We start from the raw sequence: 25,678 nt of genomic DNA, 5'->3' as shown, positions 1-25,678 counted from the left end.
TTAGAGTGGCTTGACGTTATCATGGTATTTTTTATTGCTGAGCATTAACAGCACAGATTGAACAATGTGACAAATGCTAACAAGGTCATCTTCGTTATATGCATAAAATGGTCAACTAATTTATTAAACAAAGGCAATGAAAGGAAACTAAGCATTGCTTAAACACACAACCACACTAATGTATAATGTAGAAATACACAACACATCCCCAAAGTCCCCCAGTACAAAGGATTAAGAGCACATTAAGTAATTTCAATGTGATGAGGCAAGAAGCTGGTGAGCCCTGACAAAATAAGGGCACAAGAAATGTTTCCTTTGGTGCTGGGCACTATCTGTTCTGGGTATCCAGCTTGAGGCCACAGTCTGAGTAGTTCTCAGAGGGAGTGTCCAGGACAGGATTGACAAACCCTTCAAATTCAGTGCCTGCATGGTCCTCTGGATGTGTATTCACAAAGTCAGTCTCCCACTCCAGTGCATTTGAGTCCTCAGAGGCTGACGTTGGGCCACTGTTCATTTGCTTACCACCAGGCCTCAGGGCTGCACGCAGGATGTCCTCCTCCGTCCGAGACCTTTCCCAGGCTGGTAAGGCACGGTTGATTCCTAAAGCAAAAGAGCAGGTGACTTACAGTAATTCCAATAAGAGTCAATGAGGTGTTCTGGTGGCACATGGAATTAAGAACAATGTACAAAGATGATTCCATCTAAACCTTTATTTAAGATGTTTGTATTTGACTTATGCATTCATCTTATGAGAATGACTGAAATCTTTATATGATGTCTTGTTCACCTGAATTTCAAGGCTAAATATCACTAAACTCTAATTGGATTATCAACTCCTCTTTAGCTACAGTGTCATGAGCGAGCAGAAGCAAGCTTGCCTGGACAAGAACCACAGCACAGAGATGGAAGCAGAGAAAATACCAGCTTGGTCTCCCTGTGTCTGTCTGATATCACACAACTCTGATGGGTCACTCAATTGTGATCAACCAAATGTTTCAGCTTTGAAATTGAAGAGTAAAAGAAGTAGAAGAATATTACCAGCTTTAGTTAAACAAGCTTTGAAATCAGAAATGGTAAAGTCCCACCTTCCTCATCCTCCCACTCTAGATCCAGTGAGGTGCCGTCGTCATTCGTCGAGCGAGTCTTGGTTGTGAAATCCCAACTGTACTCCGTGTTGGGAGTCACCACTGTTGTATCAGATGGCAATCCTTATAAAAAAAAAAAAAGTGAAATATTAGAAAAAGGATACCACTCTGAAACAACAGTACACAACTCCACTACCGCCCAACAACTGTAGTCATTTCAAAACATTAGCAATATTAGAAATTAGGCCTCAGGGCTCTACTCATCTGACAACTGCTATGAGAGATTCCTTTTTAGGAAGAATTAGTTTTGGAATGAATGAAGAAGAAGAATCAACAGGTCACCTGAACAAGAAGTTAAAAACCCATCAACTCTCCAAATAGCAATAAAATAACACTAGCAAATCACAGACACGTGACTGAATATGAATTATGAAATATGGCTAGCTAGGTGGGGTTTTCCCCCAATATACTGGTTTACCATAAAGATTAGATTAGATAGAACTTTATTAATCCTTTGGGAAGACTCCCTCAGGGAAACTGAGGTTCCAGCAGCATTGGATAGCAACACACAGGGTAAGAAGCACACAGTATCAAAAGTAAAAGTACAAAACAATTTGCAAAATGTAAATACCAGAAATACTGCTCGCTACTGAATTACTGGCTATGAATGTTCCTCTCCTTCCCGTCCTCTGTCTTCCTGTTAAGGCACTTTGACACTTGCACAAATTTGATCCCTGCACTGGCACACAATCTGGCATGCCAATGAATAAACATCATAAACTATTGTAAACTGTGTGTGAACTGTGTGCGGCTGCATGCCAGGACGAAAAGAAAATTTTGAAATGTTCAAACTTCTGGCACACATAAATTTTGTGAACTAGGCGTGAACATTGCACAACCTTTTCAAAAACACTGTTATTGTGTGCAGGGCATCTGAACGATTATGACAAGATGTTACATCTATAATAAACATAATTTTACAGATACATGATCTAACTCATGAGAAGGAATGAAAAATGAAAATGCAAATGTTTTACCAATCCATTACAATATATATTAGGGCTGCCATAAATGAGTATTTTGATAATCAACTAGTCATAGATTATTTCTGCAATTAGTCGACTAATCGTATCATACATAAATTGCGACTTATCGCACCAACATGCAGCTGTTATTTGTCTTTGAATGTTGCTATTGTTTATTATATTATTTACATAATTATTTATTTTACTATCTGTTGTTGTTGGCAATATTGTTTTAATACATTACATGCCAATAAAGCAAATTGAAATTGAGAGAGAAAGATAGACTGAGCTTCCCAAAGGTTGTATTATATTTCTTTTCCATCATTGTGTTGAGATCGGTTTCATGTCAGTCACCAACATGTTCAAGATTGCTTCAGTCAGGATATTTGCTTGCTGAGGTGTGCATGTTTTTGGCTTGGAAACAAAGTAGTCCATCGAAGAGGAACTTTTTTTTAGTACTGTAATGTAGCGTTATAAAATATTAGCGTTATCACATTTCCTATTCAAATATGACATCGCTGTTATAACATTACAGCAAGCACATATGTGTGCTAAGGCTAATGAAATCATTATCGTTAATGTCAACATTTACAGCTATCAATGTAAGTAAGTAGCTCACTATAGATTAAGTTGGTTCCACTCCTCCAGCCAAAGCAAAGGAGTCGGTATCGGGTTATTTGGTCACGTGACTTTTAGTCGGATTCTGACATTTTGCTGATTGGCCGAGACACGCCGCTCTCTGATTGGCTGCAGCCTTTGTTTACAATGTAAGTTGGTTCCACTCCTCCAAAGAGACTGTGGTACCAGTGCTATTCGCTTTGTTTTTCACATTTTCGGCGGTTACGCCACAGCCAATCAGCTGGTGTGATAGCCAGTAGCGTGATAGCCAGTAACGGCCGACGTATCAGATGGACCAATCACAGCCATGTTTTCAAAAACACGCTACCAGTCTCTTTGCACAAGAGACTGTGGTACCAGTGCTGACTATAGATGTTAACGTTAGCAGCTAACTAGCCAATTAGCTTACTAAGACAACTGTCCCTTGTCAGCATCTGAATCAGCCACAACGTGCTTCCTTCTCTGATGCTCCTGTATCGTAGTTGCACTGTCGTGGAATACACGTTCTGACTTGCAGATTTTGCATTGTATGTTTTTCTCTTTAATTTGGTTAAAATGTTGCCAAACGTTTGAGCTCCGTTGCCGGTTAGCCATGATATTGCTTGGGCATAACTTTTCCATTGACATCACGGCTGACCCCGATTACTACTACTGCACATGTGCATCAATGACAGAAAGGCAGCGGAAGGTACAGCGGCAGCTTTAAGAGAAAAACAAAGCTTAAAAAATAAACAGTGACACTGATTATTAAATTAGTTGCCAGCGATTTTGATAGTCCACATAATTGTGACTAGTCTACTAATTGTGGCAGCCCTAATATACATTATAAATAATTACCTTTGAGACAAGATTACAAATGCGTTCTCCACTGCATGACACGCACGAGACAACCTGCAGCTGTAGATAATTTCTCTATGACTCTGGGAGTGATGAGAGAATGGTTTCATTAGCCAAGTTCTGAGAGCAAATGCGTCATCAGGTACGAAATGATTATTTTATATAGTGTGGTGTCCAGGTGGACAAAACGGGATGCATTGGCACGACGAATTGCACAGCAGTGTGGGGATCAAATTCGTACAAGTGTCAAGGTGCCTTTACTCCTCCTCCCCCTGAGAAAGGAACTGTACAGTCTGATGGTCTGAGGGACAAAGCTGTTTTTCAGTCTGTTGGTCCTGCACTTGGGAAGGAGTAGTCTGTGGCTGAAGAGGCTCCTCTGGTTGCTGATGACTGTGTGCAGAGGGTGACTGGCATCATCGATAATGTCCAGCAGTTTGTCCAGTGTTCTGTGCCACCGCCACCAGAGAGTCCAGCTTCATACCAATCACAGAGCCAGCCCACCTGATCAGTTTGACCAGCCTGGATGTGCCGTTCTTGGTTGTGCTGCCAGTGTAAAAGAGGACACTGGCTACCATGGACTGGTAGAACATCCACAGGAGTTTCCTGCAGATATTAAATGACCACAGCCTCCTCAGAAAGTACAGCCTGCTCTGTGCCTTCCTGTACAGGTGGTTGGTGTGGGTTGTCCAGTGCAGTTTGCTGTCCAGCCACAGGCCAAGGTACTAGTAGGAATCCACAGCCTCCACCCCAACTCCCTTGATCAGAAAGGTTCGCAGTCTTGGTCTGGACTTCCCAAAGTCAATGACCAGCTCTTTTGTCTTTGAGGTGTTGAGCTGTAGATGGTTTGTGTGGCACCAGACAGCAACGTTCCTCACTAGTCTCCTGTACTCCTCCTCTCCGACATCCCTGATGCATCAAACAACGGCTGTGTCATCTGCGAACTTCTAGATGTGGCACAGCTCAGAGTTGTAGCAGAAGTCCGAGGTGTACAGAGTGACAAGAAGAGGGGCCAGCACTGTGCCCTGGGGTTCTCCGGTGCTGCTGATCACAGTGTTGGATGTGGTGTCCCTCAGCCTGACATACTGAGGCCTGTCGGTGAAGTAGCTGAAGATCCAAGTGACCAGGCAGGGGTTCACCTGTATCCTGTTCAGTTTGTCCTGAAGCACAAGGGGCTGGATGGTGTTGAAGGCACTTGAGAAGTCCAGGAAGAGAATCTTTATTGTGTCGCTTCCCTTATCCAGGTGTGAGTGGGCTCGGTGTAGCAGGTAGAGGATGGCATCCTCCACGCTAACACCTGCCCGGTATGCAAACTGCAGACAGTCCTGGACATGATGTACCTGGGGTTGGTGAGGATGAGGAAGAGCCGCTCCAACGTCTTCATCATGTGTGCAGCGAGTACCACTGGTCAGAAGTCATTCAGCTAACTGGGCCGGTTCTCTTATAGTGCAGCAGATAACTGAAACAATTCCTGCAAATGGTGATAGAAGCAACAAATGCAGGACAAATACTCCTTAGACATTACTCTTTTGAAAACAAGAAAGAAAAAAAAAAATTTGACATTTGAATTTTCAATCGGCAGGTTTAAAATTAAAAGATGCTTCAATCATATTGAAAACTACACCACATTATTTGTCTGAGCATAAAGATTCCTAAAAGGTATAGTTTGGACTATCTGTGACTGAATGTTATAGAGTTATGGGGTAAAAACAGCAAGAATGGTGACAAAGGTCAATTTCGCTTTGTACAGGGCTTGAAAGTTAAAAGTTGCTCCAATTTTGGTAAAACGTGGTGCAAATTATTGGTTGAACTAATAGGATTAATAAATGGAATAGTTTTGACTGCATTGAATGTTTGGTCTGCAAAGTAAAGGTCAAACAATGTCAACGTTCATTACATTCTATGATATGTGACATATGTTACCCCGTAACATGATAACTAAGCATGATACATGGTGCAAACTATTCCTTTTTAAACCTCTATTAACTCAACCAATAATTTGAATCACATTTTACCAAAGTTAGAGCAACTTTAACTTTTGACCCCTGTACAAACTGAAACTGACCTTTGTCACTATTCTTGCTGTTTTTACCCCATAATGTTCAGCCACAGATAGTCCAAACTATACATTTTTGGAGTCTTTGTGATCAGACACATATGGTGTAGTTTTCAATATGATTGGAGCATCTTTTAATTTTGACCCCTGTGTAACTCTTCAAATGACCCCTACTTGGCTTCCTACTGAAAATTCAAATGGCCAATCATTTTTTTTTTCCCAAAAGAGTCATGTCTAAGGTGTATTTGTGTTGAATTTGGTGCTTATATCACCATTTGCAGGATTCCTCTGTAAATATTGTTATCTACTGCACTATTAGGAACTGGAACAATGCATGATGTCTTCCAGAGGGTGGGCACTCCCCCTAGCTGCAGGCTAAAGTTGAAGATACGTTGTAGTGGTTCTCCCAGTTCAGCTGCGCAGGTCTTCAGTAGTCTGGGACACACTTTGTCCGGGCCTGCTGCTTTTCTGGGATGAACCTTCCTCAGCTGTCCTCTGACCTGGTCCACAGTGATGTATGGAGGAGGTTGTGTTGAGGTGGGGGAGGAGGAGCAGGGGTCTGCTGCTGTGATGTCTGGGGGCAGGTGTGCGGAGGGAAGAAGGAGAGATGGCTGCAGTGAGGGAGAGGGTGGGGGGGCATGGACTGGTTGAAGAAATTGTTAAGTTCATTCGCCCTCTCCATTGTCCCTCCTACAGCTCAGGTCTTTGTGTTTTGGCCTGTGATGGTTTTCACACCTTCCCAGACCTCCTTCATGTTCAGCTTCTGCTCCACCTTTGTCTTGTAGCTGTCCTTTGCTTCTCTCACCCCCCAATGTGCTGCCGTCATTGACTCCAAGTCTCTGCTTCTGAAGGCAGTCTTCTTCCTGTTAAGGACAGCTTTGACTTCCCACGTTACCCATGGTCTGTTATTGGGGTAACAGCAGACAGTCTTGGTTGGGGAGATCCCGTCTGCACAGAAGTTAAGATAATCCGTCAGACGGTGTGTCAGCCCCTCTATGTCCTCACCATGAAATATGATCAGCTCATCCCAGACTATGGTGTTGTAGCAGTCTCTCAGATCACCTTCTATTTCAAGAGACAACTTCCCGATGGAGTGAGTGGATACCAGCTACCTTTGGACCAGGGGGGTGTACTGTGGCTGTAGGTGGACCAGGTTGTGGTCAGACTTCCCTACAGGTGGGAGGGGTGTAACTCTGTATGCATCTCTCACATTAACATGCAGCAAGTCAATTGTCCGGTTTCTTTTTGGACAGTTCACAACCTGGTGAAAAGCAGCCAAGTAGAGTCCAAAGCTGTATGGTTAAAAATCCCCAAAAACTATCATCAGTGCATCAGGATGCTGTGTCTGCAGCCTTACTGTGACGGAGTGAATCTTCCTACATGCAGTGGCTGCGTCTGCTCTCAGAGGGATGTAAACACAGATGGTGATCACGTGACTAAGATCCCTCAGTAGATAGTATGGCGGCGGACTAACGACTAGCAGCTCGAGGTCCCGGCAACACAAGTCCGTCTTTATGGAGAAATGTCCTGGGTTACACCAATGGTTCTTAACATACATGATGAGTCCCCCACCTTTGCTTTTCCCCGCACACTTTAGTTTGTGTGTGGTTCGGGAGGTCTGGGCGGCTTTGCTTGAGCTGCTGCCCCCGCGACCAGACTCCGGATAAAGCGGAAGAAAATGGATGGATGGATGGACTTTAGTTTCTCTCGCAATGAATCCCAGCAGGTCCACGTTACCGTCTGGTACAAGGTGAGTTAGCCACGTCTTTGTAAAGATAAACAAGCTGCTCTCAGGGTAAATCCGCTGGGCATCCATGTGTATCAGTCTTGGAAGATGTCTCTGGTCAGTTTGTTTTCAACAGATGTTATTCACAGTAAAAATAGTTCCTATAGAAATTTATTAATATTTTCAGCTATATGCTGTAAGCAATGACAAAAATCCAAGATTTTTCCTCATATTCAATTAAAGAATAGTCGAGAACTCACTAACACTGTTTTGATATGACTCAAGATGTAAAAGGTGAACTTGTTCTTTAAGAATCGTCATGAAAAACTATGAAATCATCTATCAAACAAATGATGGGAACACTCTGAACCAGATAGTTCACTCACTGTTGCTCCTGAAAGCTTCTGATTGGGCTTTTACATGCTGGAGGTAGACATCAAAATCCTCTCCTGGGGTTTGTCTGCAACAGTGGAAGACAAAAATCAACACAAATGCAACAGAGCTGTTTGTGCAGTCATCACCTCAAAAGCAGTAAAAGACCCACTCCTGCTGAAGTTCCACAGGAAATCATACTGCTCTTGCACTCTTTTCACAAAATGAAGACTAATTAGGCTTTGTATTGTAAAATATTGTAGTGGTTTAATAACTCTTAAGCATGAATGCAAGAATAAACTGTACATATTCTACATTGGACCATTTAATACAGTTTGTACTGACCACTTTAAAAGGAAGGCTGTCTTTGTTACACAGCAAAGATAATGTACTAACTTTATAAAGTACTGGTAGAGTTGTTAGAAGTAGTCAATGAATGAGATCTTACAACCTGAAGTATAGTGATGGTTAAAAAACAGTATACGTTTTAGCGTTTCCCCTAGATTTTTTTTTCAGGCCCATTGGTACCAAGTGAGGGAAGAGGGGAAAAAACCTGAAAACCTATCAGTATCTGGTGTGAGCACCATTTGCCTGTGAACTCATCTCCTATGCATAGAGTTGATCAGGTTGTTGATTGTGGCCTCCACTCCTCTTCAACGACTGTACAAACTGCTGGATACTGGCAGGAACAGGAACACACTGCCGTATGTCAATCCAAAGCATCCCAAACATGCTCAATAGGTGACATGTCCGGCTGGCTATGCAAGAACTGGGATGCTTTCAGCTTCCAGGGACTGTGTACAGATCCTTGCAACGTGGGGCCGCACATTATCCTGCTGCAACATGAGGTGATGGTCGTGGATGAATGGCACAACAATGGGCCTCAGGATCTTTTCATGGTATCTCTATGCATTCAAAATGCCATCAATAAAATGCTGTGTTCATTGTCCAGAACATACGTCCGCCCAGATCATAACCCCGCCACCGCCACGGGCCTCTCGATCAACAACGTTGACATCAGCAAACTGCTCACCCACGTCATTGGCCATCTGCTGTGAAGAGCGAAAACTGGGATTCATCCGTGAAGAGAACACCTCTCCAACGCGCCCGGTGCCATCGAATGTGAACATCTGCCCACTCAAGTCAGTTACGATGACGAACTGCAGTCAGGTTGAGACCCCGATGACAAAGATGAGCTTCCCTGAGATGGTTTCTGACAGTTTGTACAGAAAGTCTTTGGTTCTGCAGGTGAACATGCTGGATGTGGAGGTCCTGGGCTGGTGTGGTCACACATGGCCTTCGGTTGTGAGGCCGGTGGATGTACTACCAAATTCTCTGAAACGTCTTTGGAGATGACTTATGGCAGAGAAACAAACCTTCAATTCACAGGCAACAGCTCTGGTGGACATTCCTGCAGTCAGCAAGACAATTGCATGCTCCCCCAAAACTTGCAACATCTGTGGCATTGTGCTGTGTGATAAAACTGCACATTTCAGAGTGGCCTTTTATTGTGGCCAGCCTAAGGCACACCTGTGCACTAATCATGGTGTCTAATCAGCATCTTGATATGGCACACCTGTGAGGTGGGATGGATTATCTCGGTAAAGGAGAAGTGCTCACTACCACAGATTTAGACAGATGTGTCAACAATATTTGAGAGAAATAGGTCTTTTGTGTATATAGAAAATGTTTTAGATCTTTGAGTTCAGCTCATGAAGAATGGGAGCAAAAACAAAAGTGTTGCGTTTATATCTGATCTCTGTGGATTGCCAGTAAGATTAAAATAATAATACTGATAACTCTATTAGGGTGCTGTCAAATTCCTTCCAAAAACGAGTTAGTCAACAGAGTGTAAGTGACAAAAAGCTAAATCAAAGTACTGCGGATGCAAGAAAATTACTATAAGCTTCCATGTTAATGAATATTTGGGAGTATTGTTGTTATTTTGTCAATATTATGTTTGGTTGCTGTTATTAAAAATATTTTTGGCCTGGTGAGAGGTCTTGTTAGCTTGGTGGCGTATCAGTAGGAGAAACACTGCTTTAACTAATTATACACCTTTGCTGTAGTTAGTAAAACCAAATTAGAAATTCATGAATGTAATCTGTGCACAGATCCACAACAATTGTGATCTAAAGAGACTCACTTTCTTTGCTGAGTTTCACCACTGGAGCCATCGGCTTTACCCCGTATTCTTTGGGCAGGCAGCTGCTGACAAAAAAAAAAAAAAAAAAAAAAAAGAGACCACTGATCAAGACCAGACAGACTAGCTTCCATAGAACACACACACACACACACACACACACACACACACACACACACACACACACACACACACACACACACACACACACACACACACACACACACACACACTTACCTCCTTTAACAGTTTTAATGTTATACAGAAAACAGAATACCAACTAACAAAAAGCAACAAGAGAAAAGGATTAGAACATGGGATGAAAACCCACAGAGAAAGATAAAGCCCTTTGTTGAAATACAGTGGTCCCTCGTTTATCGCGGGAGTTACATTCTAAAAACAGCCCGCGATAGGCGAAATCCACGAAGTGGCCAGCGTTATTTTTTACAATTATTATAGACGTTTTAAAGCTGTAAAACACCTCACTACACACTTTATACACTTTTCTCAATCAGGCATGAACATTTTCTCACTTTTCTCTCGTGTGTAAACACTCTCAAAGTTCAAACCTTAGTAGAAAAATAAGACCAACCTGTTTTCAGGCCCAAACATTTGTTTGAGAAATACAAATAGAATGTTTTCCTATAAATAATTATGATGGCTTTAAGAACTAACGAATTTAATTTTAACGATCAACGTACGAGGTTGGACACATAAGAAATTATTAATAGTGACTGACCAGTATTTCACAATTCCTCTTCTTCGTGGCGCCGCTGCGCTGTCACGTCTTTTTCCACTGACTCACACCTCGCTGCAGGTGTCTTTTTCCGAGTGTAGAACACAGTTATGGGTAGTTGTTGGCGCTCTTTTTTCTTCTGGGCGAGAAGATTCTTATAAACAGACACGCAGAACACAATGCGCGTGCTCTCCCTTCGTGGTGTCGCGACTGGCTGCTTGATGAGGCCGTGGAACACAATGCACTGTAAAAAAAAGCATGCAAAGTTGGACTAAAAAAATCCGCGAAACAGCGAGGCAGCAAAAGGTGAACCGCATTATAGCGAGGGACCACTGTATGTCAATTTGGAAGTAATGAGAGTAATTTCGTTTGGCTTCATTTACTTTGTTCCAGTGTTGCTGACCGAACAGTCCCCTCTAAAAATTGGTCTGCCCTGCCATCACCGTGCCTTCACTGTGCACACATCTGAGACTGACTCAGAGTCTGACTCTCTACGCCCAAAGTGATCAAATGTGTGATTAACCATTAGATGACAAAGTAAAACCTCTTAATTCATTCTAAACTAAGTCAGTTTTAAGCAGAAATGAGGCTGTTTTAAGCAGAAATGAGGTGATAACTGGTGAGTCGCTACTAACTCTTGAAATGATGTAGGCGCAGCAGCAGAACTGTGGCGCTCTGATCGCTTAATCCGTATTTTATTATGAAATAATGCTGAATTCATGTGGAAACGATTGTTTTACAAAAGCTTCAGCTATCTGTCACTGCGACAGATAATGACTGGAGGCAGTTTTAAGCAGAAACGAGGAGATAATCTGTGAATTGCTGGTGATGCTCAAATGACGTATGCGCAGTGAAGGCAGGGCGGACCGATATGTAGTGGGGACCGTTCGGTCTGCAACACTGGTTAACCACAGACAATTTGACATGGTTGTCCAACAAGACATTTTACCTGACCAGGACAGTCAATAACCAGCATTACTGCCGAGGCCACATCCACTCAAACTCCAGAGGGAAATGAGCACAACACACTAAGTGCAAACTGCTAACAGATTTACTTGTCCAATCAGAATTCTTGCTAGTACAGGACAATCAGACAAGTCGTAAACCTTTTATCAAAAAACCAATTCTGAAAAAAAAAAAAAAAAAAAAAAAACACCCACACCCAGCAACAACAACAAAAAAAGCCAAATTAATTACTAATGAAAGTTTTTTGACTTGTGTAACCAAGTTTTACTTACACAGAAAAATGTGAAACAACTAGATGTATGCAATATTGATTTTTTGGGGGGTGTCAAACAAGTGACATTTGTAAAACCAGAATGTCAATCAAAACTAAAATGGGATTCTTCAGTCATTTATTTTCTATATCTGCTTACACCAACCAAGGGTCACAGGGAGCTGGACCCCATCCCAGCAATCACAGGGCGAGAGGCGGGCTACACCCTGGACAGGACCCCAGTCTATCACAGATCCACATATAGAGACACACACACACACACACACACACACACACACACACACACACACACACACACACACACACACACACACACACACACACACACACACCTTTGGCCAATTTAAAGTTTCCAGGTCGCCTAACCTGTATGTCTTTAGAAATGGGAAGACGTCTGTGCACCCGGAGAGAACCCACACAAACAAGGAGAACAAGCAAACTCCACACAGAAAGGACCAGGTGGGAAGTGATCCCACGATCCTCTTGCTATGAAGCAACAGTGATAACCCCTAATCCACCATGCCACCCTGAACAGAAGATACTGCATGTAATAATTTAAAATGTGCTAGATATAAGTGAAATATTGTTAAGTAATATTTAACATTTATATTTACCGTACTTTCCCACTTTTTTCTTTAACTGTTTGGCTGGTCCTGTGACTTGTATTTCAAAGCAATTAAGTCAAACAGATGTATTGCATTATCATCTATGGCCACGAGATGGCACACCGATACACATGACAAGATGCGTCTGCATAATAATCTGAATGAGGTGCTGTCTGAGCCACACTCTGGAGCAGAAGACAGTGGCAATGCACCATTAAGCTTGATACCAGCCACTGTAAAGCAAGAAGAAGATCTGAACAAGGAGGACATGCTGGGTCTTAGACAACAAGCAAAATCAATAAATCACATTTTTAAACTGAAATCCAGACTTGAATAAAGAGTGGGAATGACTTTCATACTACTCAGTACTCAACTTGATGGCACTTTGTAGGACGGTCAGAAGTACAACAACGAGTACAGCTAAGCTAAGGTAAGCCTAACTATAATGTTTGAAAAATCTCAGGAGCACCAGAAGCAGTATACTCAAGTTCTTTGTGCTATGAACAATAACATTAATTACCCAATTAGCTTCTGTTTGTTTTGCATTACAAAGAAATAAGTAACACGCTGAATAATTTTGTTTTGCTTATTGCTGCATAAAACAGTAGTACCATACATCAGAAATTACATAGCTCAATGGGACTTATATATGCATTTTTCGACAGATACAACTAATACTCCAGTCCAACATATAGTCCGGAAAACATGGTAAAGAACCCACACCCCTGATTTATTAATTATGATGCATGAAACTTGGTACAGTAAAACTTGGATATAATGGATTCAGGTGAACCAGTGAATTTTGTCAGTTATAATCGAAATCTGTTATTTGTATAAAACAGACAAAATCCATTATTCTGTGTTTCGCAGTTGTGAATCTCACGCCGTGTGGCGGTCCGTGACTCCTGCGAGAGGTCAGTTTCAGCAGCATTCCGGGGTCAGGAGCTCAGCACTCACACTGTAAACACATCTCGTGACGTACGGACAATAAGACAAAATCAGGGCACAGCAGAAGTCCACCACAGGTGCTACACCTCCTCTAGATAACCTTCTCAACTTTGGAGAGCGTATAATCATCATAATCGCCCATGAACTTGCTAAATTAATGCCATCCACATCCTCACTTTTCCATTGTTTACATGCACTGTGAGACAGCGGAACTCTGCTGGCACCATGGTGAATTCTGGGAAGCGTAGGTGGCTGCCAGGGAGACTATGGCAAATGCTGAAACACTAAATATGTAGAAAATGGACAAAATCTGTTATATGTATGTAACAGATTAGCTACAGCCAGGAGGCGCCAAACAATCTACGGGGAATCCCCAGCTCCAATTAGGCCTATGTATTTCTTTGATTAAAAGCCTGACCTTGAATAGGGGCCTGTCTCAATTAATGACCGGGTCAAAACTTTGAAAAAATAAATGTCTGCTTTAAATGAGCGCCGGACGTTATGTGCATTAAATGGATTACATTTGGTTGTCACTTTTTTTTTTCTTTTTTTTAGGTTCGCTGTAGAGTGATACTTTAAAATCCTAAGGCCTGATTTATGCTTCTGCAACCATGGCCATGCAATGACACTGACTAGTGCGTGACCCTTTTAAAGCTCTCCGTCGCATCTTTATGTAATTTTCCACAGGAACAGCTGCTTCTTCTGGATAAATTTGTCCCTCAATGAGCTCCAGTTCTTTATATAATCATCAACCTCCAACCTAACATTACAGTACGTACAATTTATCTCCATGAATTGTGGGTCATTTGAGCATCTTTTTCTGACTCAGTGTTGTGAAGTTGGTCATATTTGTGGACTTTTCTACCAAACGTATTGATCCATGATTGAAATGTAATTGGCGGGTGCACTGCAAAAACTTAAAATATAATGGGAGAGGAAGGAGTGAAACTGGAAAGGTGACAAATCACAGCCCTTTGCGGTCTCCAATTTAGCAGGTACATGGGTTCGCAGCCACACAGAGGGCTATGATCTAAAGCTCTTTGGTTCATCACACCCAGAGATGTGTGAAACTTAACACCATATTACAGTAGTGTGCCTTAATTGAGAGTAGCGACATGAGTCCAAAAAACAAAACAAAAAAAAAAACGGTCATGTGACTCGTGGTGCCATCTTGGTTCCAAAATAGCATTCACTGTTAATGTGTCTGCATGTAAATTCAGCTATTTTATTTATTTATTCGCTGAAAATGATGGGTTGTGCGTTTGAATGCATAAATAGACACAATAAGGGCTATGCCCTATTCAGCACAAGCGGACATGCAGCTCAGCTTTCACATAGTTGCAAAGATTACATAATTGTGATTTTGGGTCACGGTGGCTTGATTTTAAAGTCAGCAAAAAATCATGGTCTGTTCAGACGAAATTCCACAGCAGATTTGTTGCTTACAATAAAAGTATAAAACTTTGGTTATGGTCCATAATTTTCATTACAAAAAAAAAACCAAAAAAAAAAAACATACCAATAAATTCCTAAAAACAACAATTATTATTTAAACTTTAAATTTTTAACCGCTCAACCCTTCAAACCATGGGCTTTTTGTTTTCAACTGACTGAGCCTCTTGATTCCCAGAAAGATCCATAAATCAATAAATGCAGTAACTGTGGCCTCAGTTGTTTGCCAGCCATAAATAGTCCAGTGAAAGGTGTTAATTATCCATTAATGTAATTTTTCTGCAGATTTACCTGACAGAGAAATGCACGCACATAAGATAAATCAAACTGAAGAGTGTGAAAAATTAAGCATTTAATATTTAGCTTGTTTTGATCTCCCTCTCGCACAAACAGTGAGGAAATATGACGGCAAACTATCAAAATCCAGCATATATGTCAATAAAGTGGCAGATCTCTGTAGAAATATGGTATCATCTCTAGTGCTTCAACTCTACGGGAGACAACAAAACTGCACAATGGTCACTGAAGGGGTTACACAGAAACTTGTTTTTGCATCCCCTCTGCAGATCAGGCACATTTTAATCTGCACAGCACATTTTAGTCTGCACAACAGACATACAACTGCTGCCATCCTGTGTAACGGACCCCTAAAAACACCACATCCTACAGGGTAGTTACTACGCACATGGAGTGACATAACGTGCCTTTCTGTGGGATTCTGCTCCAACACTTGTTCATACCAGATCACGATGTGGTGCCCAGCCAACTTATCAGAACATATGTCACCAGTTTATCGGAGAAGATGATGGTGTGGGTGGGGCACCTGAGTTTTTTCAGATCAAAAAGGGATATGACACAAGAAACTGTCAGGAACCCCTGGAAATGTGATTAACAAGGCTCACAGAACCACTCAGTAAATAAGAACATAATGAAGAAAAAACAGAAAACCATCAGTCTTTAAGACACAGAATGATGAGAACTTTAGGATGGTTGGGGGATCTTCATATGGCCAGTTGGTTAGAGGGGAAGTTGATCAGCTAATCAGCAAGGTAAACTAGCCGTATCAAGGCAAGCAGAAGGGAGCGCTCAGTGCTACCTCACCTCCTTCAATTTTCGCTCACGTGCCAACCTGGCGGCCTCACGCTGGGCGGCATTTCTAGCCTCCTCTTCTAGCCTTAACTTCTCCTCTTGTGCCTCTAACTGAGCAGAAATAAAATGACACAAACAAAAACACAGAAAAACAAAAATTTTACAAAACAGAAAAAAAATGATGCAGCAAAACAAAAGAACTAAAAACAAAAGAAGCAAAAATCGGGCTATAACGCAAGACAAAACTGTAGCGCCTGACTCCTTATGGCAACATTTTTAAATTAAACATGACATCTTCATAACTACAGGACAAAAATAAAGAATACAGAGACAAACATAAAAGATAAGCTTCCTCATTGATACATATGAGCAGTTAGCTGTACTTCCTCTTTAGGCATTCAATTAAACTGTGTCTCACCTCGGCTTGTATTTTCTGGTCTATTACAATCTGCTTGTCTGAAATTGCAGCATACTGGTGTTCTCTGAGGTGCTTGATCTCATCTTCACTGATGGGCCTAACAACAACAGAAATACGTTCAACACAAACATACGTAGCCAAATGTACTGTTTTTATGTGCAAATTCTGCATTCAAAGAACACTCCTTATTCATTACAATATGCAGAACCTACTCCAGTAAGACATCTCATACCTCGGGCATGGCTGTGGAGTCTCACCCTGCAACAACACAAAGTGAATATTTTTGAGTAAAGTGCTACTCGTTTGAGATGTGCAGACGGTAATCAAGTTACTGGCTGGAAGACAAGATGGAACAGTGCCTCATGAAGGGTGCACCCGTCATGGGTAAATGATAGGAGTCTGAAAGCCAAACAGATTCTGAAAGTAGCAGTATAATGCAGCTTTTAATTCGATTGCATGTCTAACTAAAGACTTTACTCAATCAATCACACAGCAATCAAGTCCAGCAATTACAGAGATGTGGGAAAACTCAGTTACACAGCACTTTAGCAAACAGATCATATCATCATCATCAGAGGGATTATGACACTTACCTCATCGCTTTCCACCAGATTTTCAAACTGAAAAATTAACAGACACAATCAGACAGAAATATCACACAGTCCATCATTCAAACAGGACAATGACAGAAGATAATGTAAAACTCAGACCTCTATTGTATAATGTTCCCCTGTGGTGGTGCTCCGGAAATACTTTGATCTGTACACAACAGAATTAAGACAATGTGCTGAATGAATGACAATGTGCTGAATGCCACAAAGGTGATGCTCGAACAGAAATAAACCCGTAACAAAGGGAGAAAATCTAGAGGGGAAGAAACTGGGACTGCAGCATTTTCTGAGAGTTTAAGAGACTTGACTCACGTGGGTTAAGACCAGTGACCCCCAAACAATTTATGTAGTGAAACCCAGCAATCATAGAGCATGAGGCAGGGTACACCCTGGTTAGGATGCCAGTCTGTCACAGAGCCACATACAGGCAGACAAACACATTCACACGCACACTTACGGCCAATTGAAAATTTCCAATTCATCTAACCTGCACGTCTTTAGACGTGAGAGGAAGCTGGAGCACCCGGACAGAACCTACGCAAACATGGGAAGAACACAGAAAGGCCCCAGGTGGGAATCAATCCCATGGCCCTCTTGCTGTGAGGCAACAGCGCTAACCACTAAACCATTGTTCCACCTCAACTTCATTTCATTTATTATACATCCATTCCTGCATTTCAGATCTCTAACACCTTCCACAAAAAAGTTGGGGCAGGTGCAGTTAATTGTAAATATAAAGGATTACATCCTCACCTTTACAAATTTCTTCTTCTTCTTCTTTTTTTTTTTTTAGACAAGTTAGAGGATGGATGCATGAAGACTGTCAAGTCACTGAATATGTCTTGGACTTCATTTACATCAATAATTGAGAAATACAAACAGTGCAGTGCTGTGTGATAATTCTGTGTTAAGTAGGCAGTTCTCAAAAATTGAGTGACCACGGTAAAAGGAGACTGGTGAGGGAAGCCACCAAGACATCCAGGCAACTTTGAAAGAATTACAGACTTCTGGGGATGTGAGTGGAGAAACTGGGAATGGTGCAACATTTGCCTATGGCATTCCCATTCACAGCTCCATGTTGGGGTGGAGCAAAAAAGGATGACAAAACAGAAAAAATAAATCGAATCAAGGCTCGGATTTCCCATGTGCCTTCTGGCATGTTCTTTTTAAGAAAATCCTCCTCAATACCACTTCAACATGGAGCTGTATAACTGGTGAATTACAGAAGGAAGATTTATTTACGTCTGTGTTCACATGCGAACACACACACGTTTCATCTGTGAAACATGGAATAACGTAGATGGAGCAATAACACGACATGGCTGGCTTTAGACTTTCAACATGAGCTGGTCTATGGTGCAACATTTTGCTTCTGATGTATCAGAATGGGCCAGCTTTGCGTTTGGTCTCATCACATCTCAGAGCATGGTCTGGTGCCGTGCACCACTGCCTCCACAACAATATGGAACCTTCTTGAGTCCTGGATGGCAATCACCCAGGCAGAGAACTGGTAAATCCCCTCCTCTCAAAAGTGGTCATCTGTCTACTGCAGCCAAGTGTAATGCAAGCATTCCCTAGGTCGAACACCTGCATGCTGCATCATGCTCAGAGAAACGCACCACATAACTATAAAGTCATATCTGATGTTCCCTCAAAACACGTAATGCTCTTCATCAGTCCCCTTAAGTAATCATTCGACACAAAGTCATTAGTGGTGCCTAAGGATCATCCAAAGAAACCTAGTACTGAAGACATACAGTCTTTGTCCTAATTCAGTGGTTAGTGTCCGAGTGTCACGATCATATCACACTGGAAACATCAGAACCATAAAGATTTGGAAATTTGTTTATTTTCTGCATCACCACCAAACACCTCTGTCCCGTGACCTCATGACCCCATAATTTCTTCCAGACATCTCTTGATCTTAAAGGCTAAGGACATAAAGACATTAACATTACTGCCAAGACAAGAAAATGTAGCATATTTCTCTGGACATGACTGAGCAATCATAAGAGTCAGTGTTGATGACCACACCAACTGGAAAAGGCAACAAAGATGTCCACATCTCACCTCATTGGCAACAGATAAATGGCAACTTTTGGGAGGAGGGGACAAACTGGATTTCTGCCCAGGACAATGTATAACAGGGCGGTTCTGCAGCATGAAATATGCATTGACTGTGACACACAGCACCAAATGGTAAGTGGATTGTACTTATATAGCACTTTTCCTTCTGAATCAGAAGTTCAAAGCTTATGACAATGGCTCACTTTTACCCACTCACACGTGAGCGTACTGCCATGTAAGGTGCTCAACTGCACACCTGAAGCAACTTGTCAAAGGGTCCTTAGTGATTCATCAGTTTGATGGGAATTTCTGTCTTTCACAAAATCCCAACTTTTCCCAAAAGATGGGCACAATTTTTTATTTATTTTTGTTTTAAGAGGAAGCAAAGTCCACAGCATCAACAAAATAGTAATCTTAGTTCCTTGTGCCTTCTGTTTCATAAATCAGGCAGTTTTACTCAAAATGATGTAAGAATAATCAACCAGATTCACAACCTGATGGCAGCACATAACAGGAGAGCCAATAATCTGAGATACCATGACATGTTTACTGGACTGTGACCCCCAAATGATTACAAGTGTGACTCACTGTCCAGTGAGTTACTGTCCAGTAAATCACTGTCCAGTGAGTTACTGGGAAGTCACTGACTCAGGGATCCCAGTGTGGAAATACAAGCTTGGACCATCCTATTTGAATAAATTTAACTTCATATTTGCGTCATTACTCAGTTGTGGAATTAGTCCTTCCCTTAATTGCGCGTATTTAGTTTACTGTGACACATGCTTAAGTTTGTATGTGATGCAATTCAAGTTGTTTAGGTCTTTATTATCTGAACCGGATACGTCAGCTCAGCGGTCGCTTTAGCGCTAGCTAACCCGGCTAATGCTAGTGGGACTTACCCTCCTCTTCTCTGGATCCTGCTTGCTTCTCTTATGAACAAACCGACACAATATGCCCAGCAGTTACCCATCGCATTGCTAGATAGTATTATCTAGCCACGAAGCTAGTTATCTGCTGTAAGTTTGTCCCATCCGTGCAGGGAACTACATTTGCACTGCGCTCGCGCACTTCCTTATCCTCCTTCCTCTATCGTCGATAACAAACTAAAGATGAGCAACAGCACCACCTACTGTCACTTTCGTCTGGCTTTCACACCTTTTAGGGTGGAGACTGGTTCAAAACAAACAAAAAAGGAATCTGGTTCCTCAAAGATTTGGTTTTAAATTGGTGGGAAACAAACCATACATGTAAAATGCACATACAAATAAATGATAGAAGATAACACATGAAGTGCCAGTGTGGTCATCTTGATAGCAACAAACAATAATAATAACATCAATAAAGGTAACCCAAAAGAAATGACAGAAGTTTAATTAATTTTAAAAGTATTTAATATTTTTCCATTGTTAACTACAAAACCAAAAAAAGTAGTAAAACCAGTATCAGCAACAACAACAACAACAACAACAATAATAATAATCATAATATTAATATTAATGCAGCCTGTGCACAGAGAGCTGATCTTCCATCTTTTTGATGTCTATGATATAACCTGGGTGACAAATTAAGACCACACATGCCCCATCTTAAGAATTACAGACAAGCTCAGTGAACAGGCTAACCTTGGTTCTGGCATTTATTTAATCATATTTTTGGGGGCTGAGTGGTTGTTCTGCTTTCATGTGGGCATTAAAAATTATGAGCTGCTTATTTCCTCAGTAATCCAGGATTAACTGGACCCAACATCCTCAAACTACCTGCTACAAATGCTAATGCAGTTAGCACCTTACCAACAAGGTCAGCTAACAGGCTAACATCTGGTCATGTGTTTATTACGTCATATTTTTGAGAACTGAGCGGTACTTAATAGTTGTACAATAAAACTTGCCTAAACCGTCATTGTATAAACCGGATATTTGCACTCACTGAACAAAAGGAAAGGTCCCAGTGCTTTGGTATGGTTTTTCATGTAATAAATACCATATATAACAGATTTTGTATATTGTATTTTTGCTCACATTGGAGAAAATGTGTCCAATTGCAATGCATTTCCATTAAAAACCCCTCACATATACCGCACAGAGCAGTCTGGATGTGGCCAGTAACAGAGGTACGAAATGAAGTTCAGCACTGACACTCGCTGATTCGAGGAAAGTAGCCACATTTCCTTTATTAAAAGCCCAGCCGTTCATTTTTATAAAACCATGCTCACAACCGGCACCTAAATGAAGCAAGACATAATTCAAGGCTGGTGATTATTAACAAAAGGTTGCTTGTCGTCTGCACTGTAAAATGGTGTTTCTCACATATCCCTGGGTGTGATGAACCAAACCACTTTAGGTCAGAGCCCTCTGGAAACCATGAAAGTTGAATGTACCATATCGTTGGTTTGGAGGTTGATGATTGTATAAAGAAGTGGAGCCTGTTGAGGGCCAAATTAATCCAGAAAAAGCCACTGTGCCTGTGGAAAACTGTATAACGACGCAACGGAGAACTTTAAAAGGGTCACGCACACATCAACATCATTGCGTGGCCACGGAGAAGCATAAACCAAGCTTTAGGATTTTAAGGTACAACTCCACATCAGACTTAGAAAAAATGGATTTTGTCTGTTTTATACATATAAGATTTTGATTATAACAGACAAAATACGCTGTTCCACCTGAATCCATTATATGTGGGTTTTACTGTACTTTAGTGTGGGCAATAAAAATGACTGTTGAATTATTTCCTTAGTAATCATAGAGTAAATGAAGCTAACATGATGCTATCATAGCTACTATAAATATAACAATGCTAAAATATCCTCAGCTGTATGAGCATTGTCTTTATAATTTATAGTTGTTTAATTGGTATCCCAGTGCAAAGTATATATTAGGATGATTCTGAAAAACAAACTTCAGCTTTTTCAAGGTGCTTCTTCATTTTTTGGTTCCTTTAGGGGTTAAAAATAAATTGGGTGAAAGTTCATGAGATTTGAAAAATATTAATCACTGCCGCCTGTTTTTTGTGATGTGCGAGTGACATTTTGAGTTATAGACTGGATACATTTGTTGATTAGTGGCAGTTTTTTAAAAATCCTTTCATTTCAACCAATAATTTGCATCATTTTTAAACAGAATTTTAGCAACTTTAACTTTTGACCCCTATACAAACGGAAATTGAACTTTGTTACTTTTTTTGCTGTTTTTACCCCATAACTCCAGACCATTCCATCATAAATAGTCCAAACTATACCTTTTTGGAATCGTTATGATCAGACAAGTAATTTGATATAGTTTTCAGCATGACTGGAGCATTTTTAAAGTTTGACCTCTGTGTAATTCTTCATTGACCCCTACCTGGCTACAGCTACCATCCTGGGATGGCTATCATACATTTTTGTGTAGGCCATGATACAATGAGGCTGGATTCTAAGTCGTTTTTTCCCCTTAAGTGGTACAGATTAGGTCAAAATTGATGATGAGTGGCTCATGAACTACTCTTGTCTGTCTCTTGGTGCTTGGTGGTGGGCATTTCACTATGTCTGGCCACACCTGTTGCTAATCTGTAGCTCATCACCTGAATGTATACAAGTTCCACCAGATGCACTTATCCCTCACCAGATTGATGCGCCTTGTGCCTTCTCTGTTTTTGTGTTCTCTCGTTCTGCCAGTCATAGTTTACACTGAGTTTACTCATTGGCTTGCAAGATTGTGTGCCGCTGCAAGGATCAAATTTGTGCAAGTGTCATGGTGTATACCAGCTAATGACATGCATTGGCACGGCAAATTGTGCAGAAGTGCAGAGCCAAAATTCGTGCAAGTATCAAGGTGCCCTTGTATTGTAGCCTGTGGTCTTTGGATGTCAATTTCAATTTCAGGGGCACTTCTACAATATTTAAAATAATAAAAAATGGCTGTTTGTGCAAAATGTTGTGCTTTTTTGGGGGGGGGGGGGGGGGGTACTTGCAGGGGTCGCACCCAGGGAGTAGTTCAGTATACAACCGCCACTGAGCATCCAGTTGAAAGATTGACAATTCAGGATTTTGAACTATTACTTTTGGATTTTTATTAGACTTGTGTAATTCTCCAATACAAATTCAGCAAACTTTTGATCATATACGAGTAAAATGAAAGCAATGCATTTTATATTTTCAGATTCCCCCCCAACATAATATTTAATTTTTGTTGGATTAAAAAAAGTGAATCCTTTAGTAGTGTTAAACAAAAGTAGTAAGTAAGTCCCTTCGGCTGCTCCCTTGTTTGCACTCAGGGTCGTGGCTCTGCATGTTGAATTGACACAAGTTTTACGCCGGATGCCCTTCCTGACGCAACTCCACGTTACATGGAGAAATGTGGCAGGGGTGGGATTTGAACCTGGAGCCTTCTGCACTGAAAACCAAGCGCATGAACCACTTGGCCACCACCCCTGTTAAACAAAAGTACACAATATAAAGATTTCAAATTCAACTGAAAACAACCAGGTTTGTAAAATAATAAATAAAATAATACTTTGTAGTGTAATCTGTGCAGCACATGTTCATAGCTGTTCATTTAACTTGAAAAACAAAAAAACATAAAGCAGCAATCCAGTAAGTCAGTTTGTATTCATCTTCCACTAGGTGGCGCAGAGAGATCACAAACTTATCCCAGGCAGAGCTCAGCATCTGATGACTGAATCTTATCAGTGTTGAGCAGACACATTTAAAGACAATTTCAGTCCAATTTCATTACCTAAGCTGGAAGACCATATTGAGATTGCAAATCCCTTTTTCTAACACACACGCATGAAGAGTGTTAAACTTCAGAGCACCACTGGAGGCAGCACAATGGCTTAGTGGGTAGCACTGTTGCCTCACAAGAAGAAGATCATGGGATCGATTCCCACCTGTGGCCTTTCTGTGTGGAGTTTCCATGTTCTCCCCATGTCTGCGTAGGTTCCCTTTGGGTGCCCCGGCTTCCTCCCACACAGACATGCAGGTTAGGTGGATTGGAAACTTTAAATTGTCTGCAGGTGTGCATTCAGGTGTGAATGTGTGTTTGTCTGCTCAGGGTGCACTCACGCCCTATGACTGCTTCAGCCCCCGTGACCCTTAATTAGAGCAGTTGAAGATGATTGAGTGAGCACCACTGCACTGTATATTCATATCTGAGCATATGTATAAAGGTTGCCATGACAATTACACAGTGACGAGAAGTAGATTTTCTTACTCACCTGGGAGATTTCTGGGGACCTCCTTCTTTGCTCAAACATATAACACTTGCTCTGCTCATCACACTAACCAGACAAAATCACAGGGAATATTAATTTAAAGTTGTACATCCTTTCAAATTTCACAAAACTGTCAAAATTTAGCTGCTACTAAAATCTAAGCATTAAAATGTTGGTTGATTTTTATAGTGTGTTGCAAAATTCCTGAACATATTTATCTGGGGGGGAAATTCTATGGTGAATATTTTCTTTTTCTTCTAACGCTATCTACAGGAGGAAGCATGTGTGTGCCGTTCCCGGAGCGTGCATGCTAACATCTGTAAGATATCTTGTAAACAACTTCAAAGGTGTTATTTGGCTACAAAACAACACTTTTAGATTCAGAAGTGCTTATTTCTTGTGAACCTTTACAAAATATATGAGAAACATATTACATTTATACACAAATAAGCCATTTTAGAGTGTTTTCTTTATTTTGTTGGAGCAAGCAGTCAGCTGATGCCCCGTTGCCTTTCTCGACTCTGATTGGCTGTCACCATATGCTTCCCAGCATTGCTTGCACACATCGGGGAAGCCCCCACGTGATCTATGATATCGCTACCAAATCTAGGTCATATCCATCTAATCACTTGAAATTCTCCCCTTTAGGGGGAGAAATTCTAAATTGTTTACATACTGTGAATTTTGAACATATTGGCAATATAATTTCAATTTATTTTCATTTATATAGCACCAAATCACAACAGAGTTGCCTCAATGCGCTTCAAATCAAAATCACATCAAATCAATTTTATTTATATAGCACCAAATCACAACAGTCAGTCACCCCAAGGCGCTTTATATTGCAAGGCAAAAGCCATACAATAATTACAGAAAAACCCCAGCGGTCAAAACGACCCCCTATGAGCAAGCACTTGGCGACAGTGGGAAGGAAAACTCCCTTTTAACAGGAAGAAACCTCCAGCAGAACCAGGCTCAGGGAGGGGCAGTCTTCTGCTGGGACTGGTTGGGGCTGAGAGAGAGAACCAGGAAAAAGACATGCTGTGGAGGGGAGCAGAGATCAATCACTAATGATTAAATGCAGAGTGGTGCATACAGAGCAAAAAGAGAAAGAAACACTCAGGGCATCATGGGAACCCCCCAGCAGTCTAAGTCTATAGCAGCATAACTAAGGGATGGTTCAGGGTCACCTGATTCAGCCCTAACTATAAGCTTTAGCAAAAAGGAAAGTTTTAAGCCTAATCTTAAAAGTAGAGAGGGTGTCTGTCTCCCTGATCTGAATTGGGAGCTGGTTCCACAGGAGAGGATCCTGAAAGCTGAAGGCTCTGCCTCCCATTCTACTCTTACAAACCCTAGGAACTACAAGTAAGCCTGCAGTCTGAGAGCGAAGTGCTCTATTGGGGTGATATGGTACTATGAGGTCCCTAAGATAAGATGGGACCTGATTATTCAAAACCTTATAA

The 25,678-nt window shown here is 41.3% G+C and overlaps 1 protein-coding gene and 2 long non-coding RNA genes across 4 annotated transcripts; 2 read left to right on the top strand and 1 right to left on the bottom strand.

Annotated features, from left to right (window-relative positions):
- Nucleotides 1–62: 62 nt before the first annotated feature.
- On the bottom strand, nt 63–20,114 carry ap1ar (adaptor related protein complex 1 associated regulatory protein). 2 transcript variants are annotated; one of them, XM_034181639.1, is made up of 10 exons: nt 19,922–20,114; nt 17,055–17,103; nt 16,938–16,964; nt 16,577–16,602; nt 16,345–16,441; nt 15,939–16,037; nt 9,863–9,924; nt 7,731–7,804; nt 1,086–1,208; nt 63–600 (listed from the first exon to the last, which is right to left on the bottom strand). In XM_034181639.1, the coding sequence occupies exons 1-10, from the start codon at nt 19,990–19,992 to the stop codon at nt 329–331; spliced, it is 900 nt and encodes a 299-aa protein (XP_034037530.1). In that variant the 5' UTR covers nt 19,993–20,114; the 3' UTR covers nt 63–328. The 2 variants fall into 2 exon arrangements, with proteins under 2 accessions (XP_034037530.1, XP_034037531.1); XM_034181640.1 differs by lacking the exon at nt 15,939–16,037.
- On the top strand, nt 1,880–15,930 carry LOC117520316. The gene is made up of 3 exons (XR_004563601.1): nt 1,880–1,890; nt 12,506–12,512; nt 14,724–15,930. It is a non-coding gene; the product is annotated as an uncharacterized LOC117520316 (long non-coding RNA).
- Nucleotides 4,231–9,144, top strand: LOC117520315. The gene is made up of 4 exons (XR_004563600.1): nt 4,231–4,242; nt 4,525–4,530; nt 6,713–6,715; nt 8,950–9,144. It is a non-coding gene; the product is annotated as an uncharacterized LOC117520315 (long non-coding RNA).
- Nucleotides 20,115–25,678: the final 5,564 nt, after the last annotated feature.

The sequence above is a fragment of the Thalassophryne amazonica genome, chromosome 11 (assembly GCF_902500255.1).
Source record: "Thalassophryne amazonica chromosome 11, fThaAma1.1, whole genome shotgun sequence".
Lineage (NCBI taxonomy): Eukaryota > Metazoa > Chordata > Actinopteri > Batrachoidiformes > Batrachoididae > Thalassophryne > Thalassophryne amazonica.
Note: the sequence above shows the minus strand (reverse complement) of the source record. Positions and strands in the feature narration are given on the sequence as shown.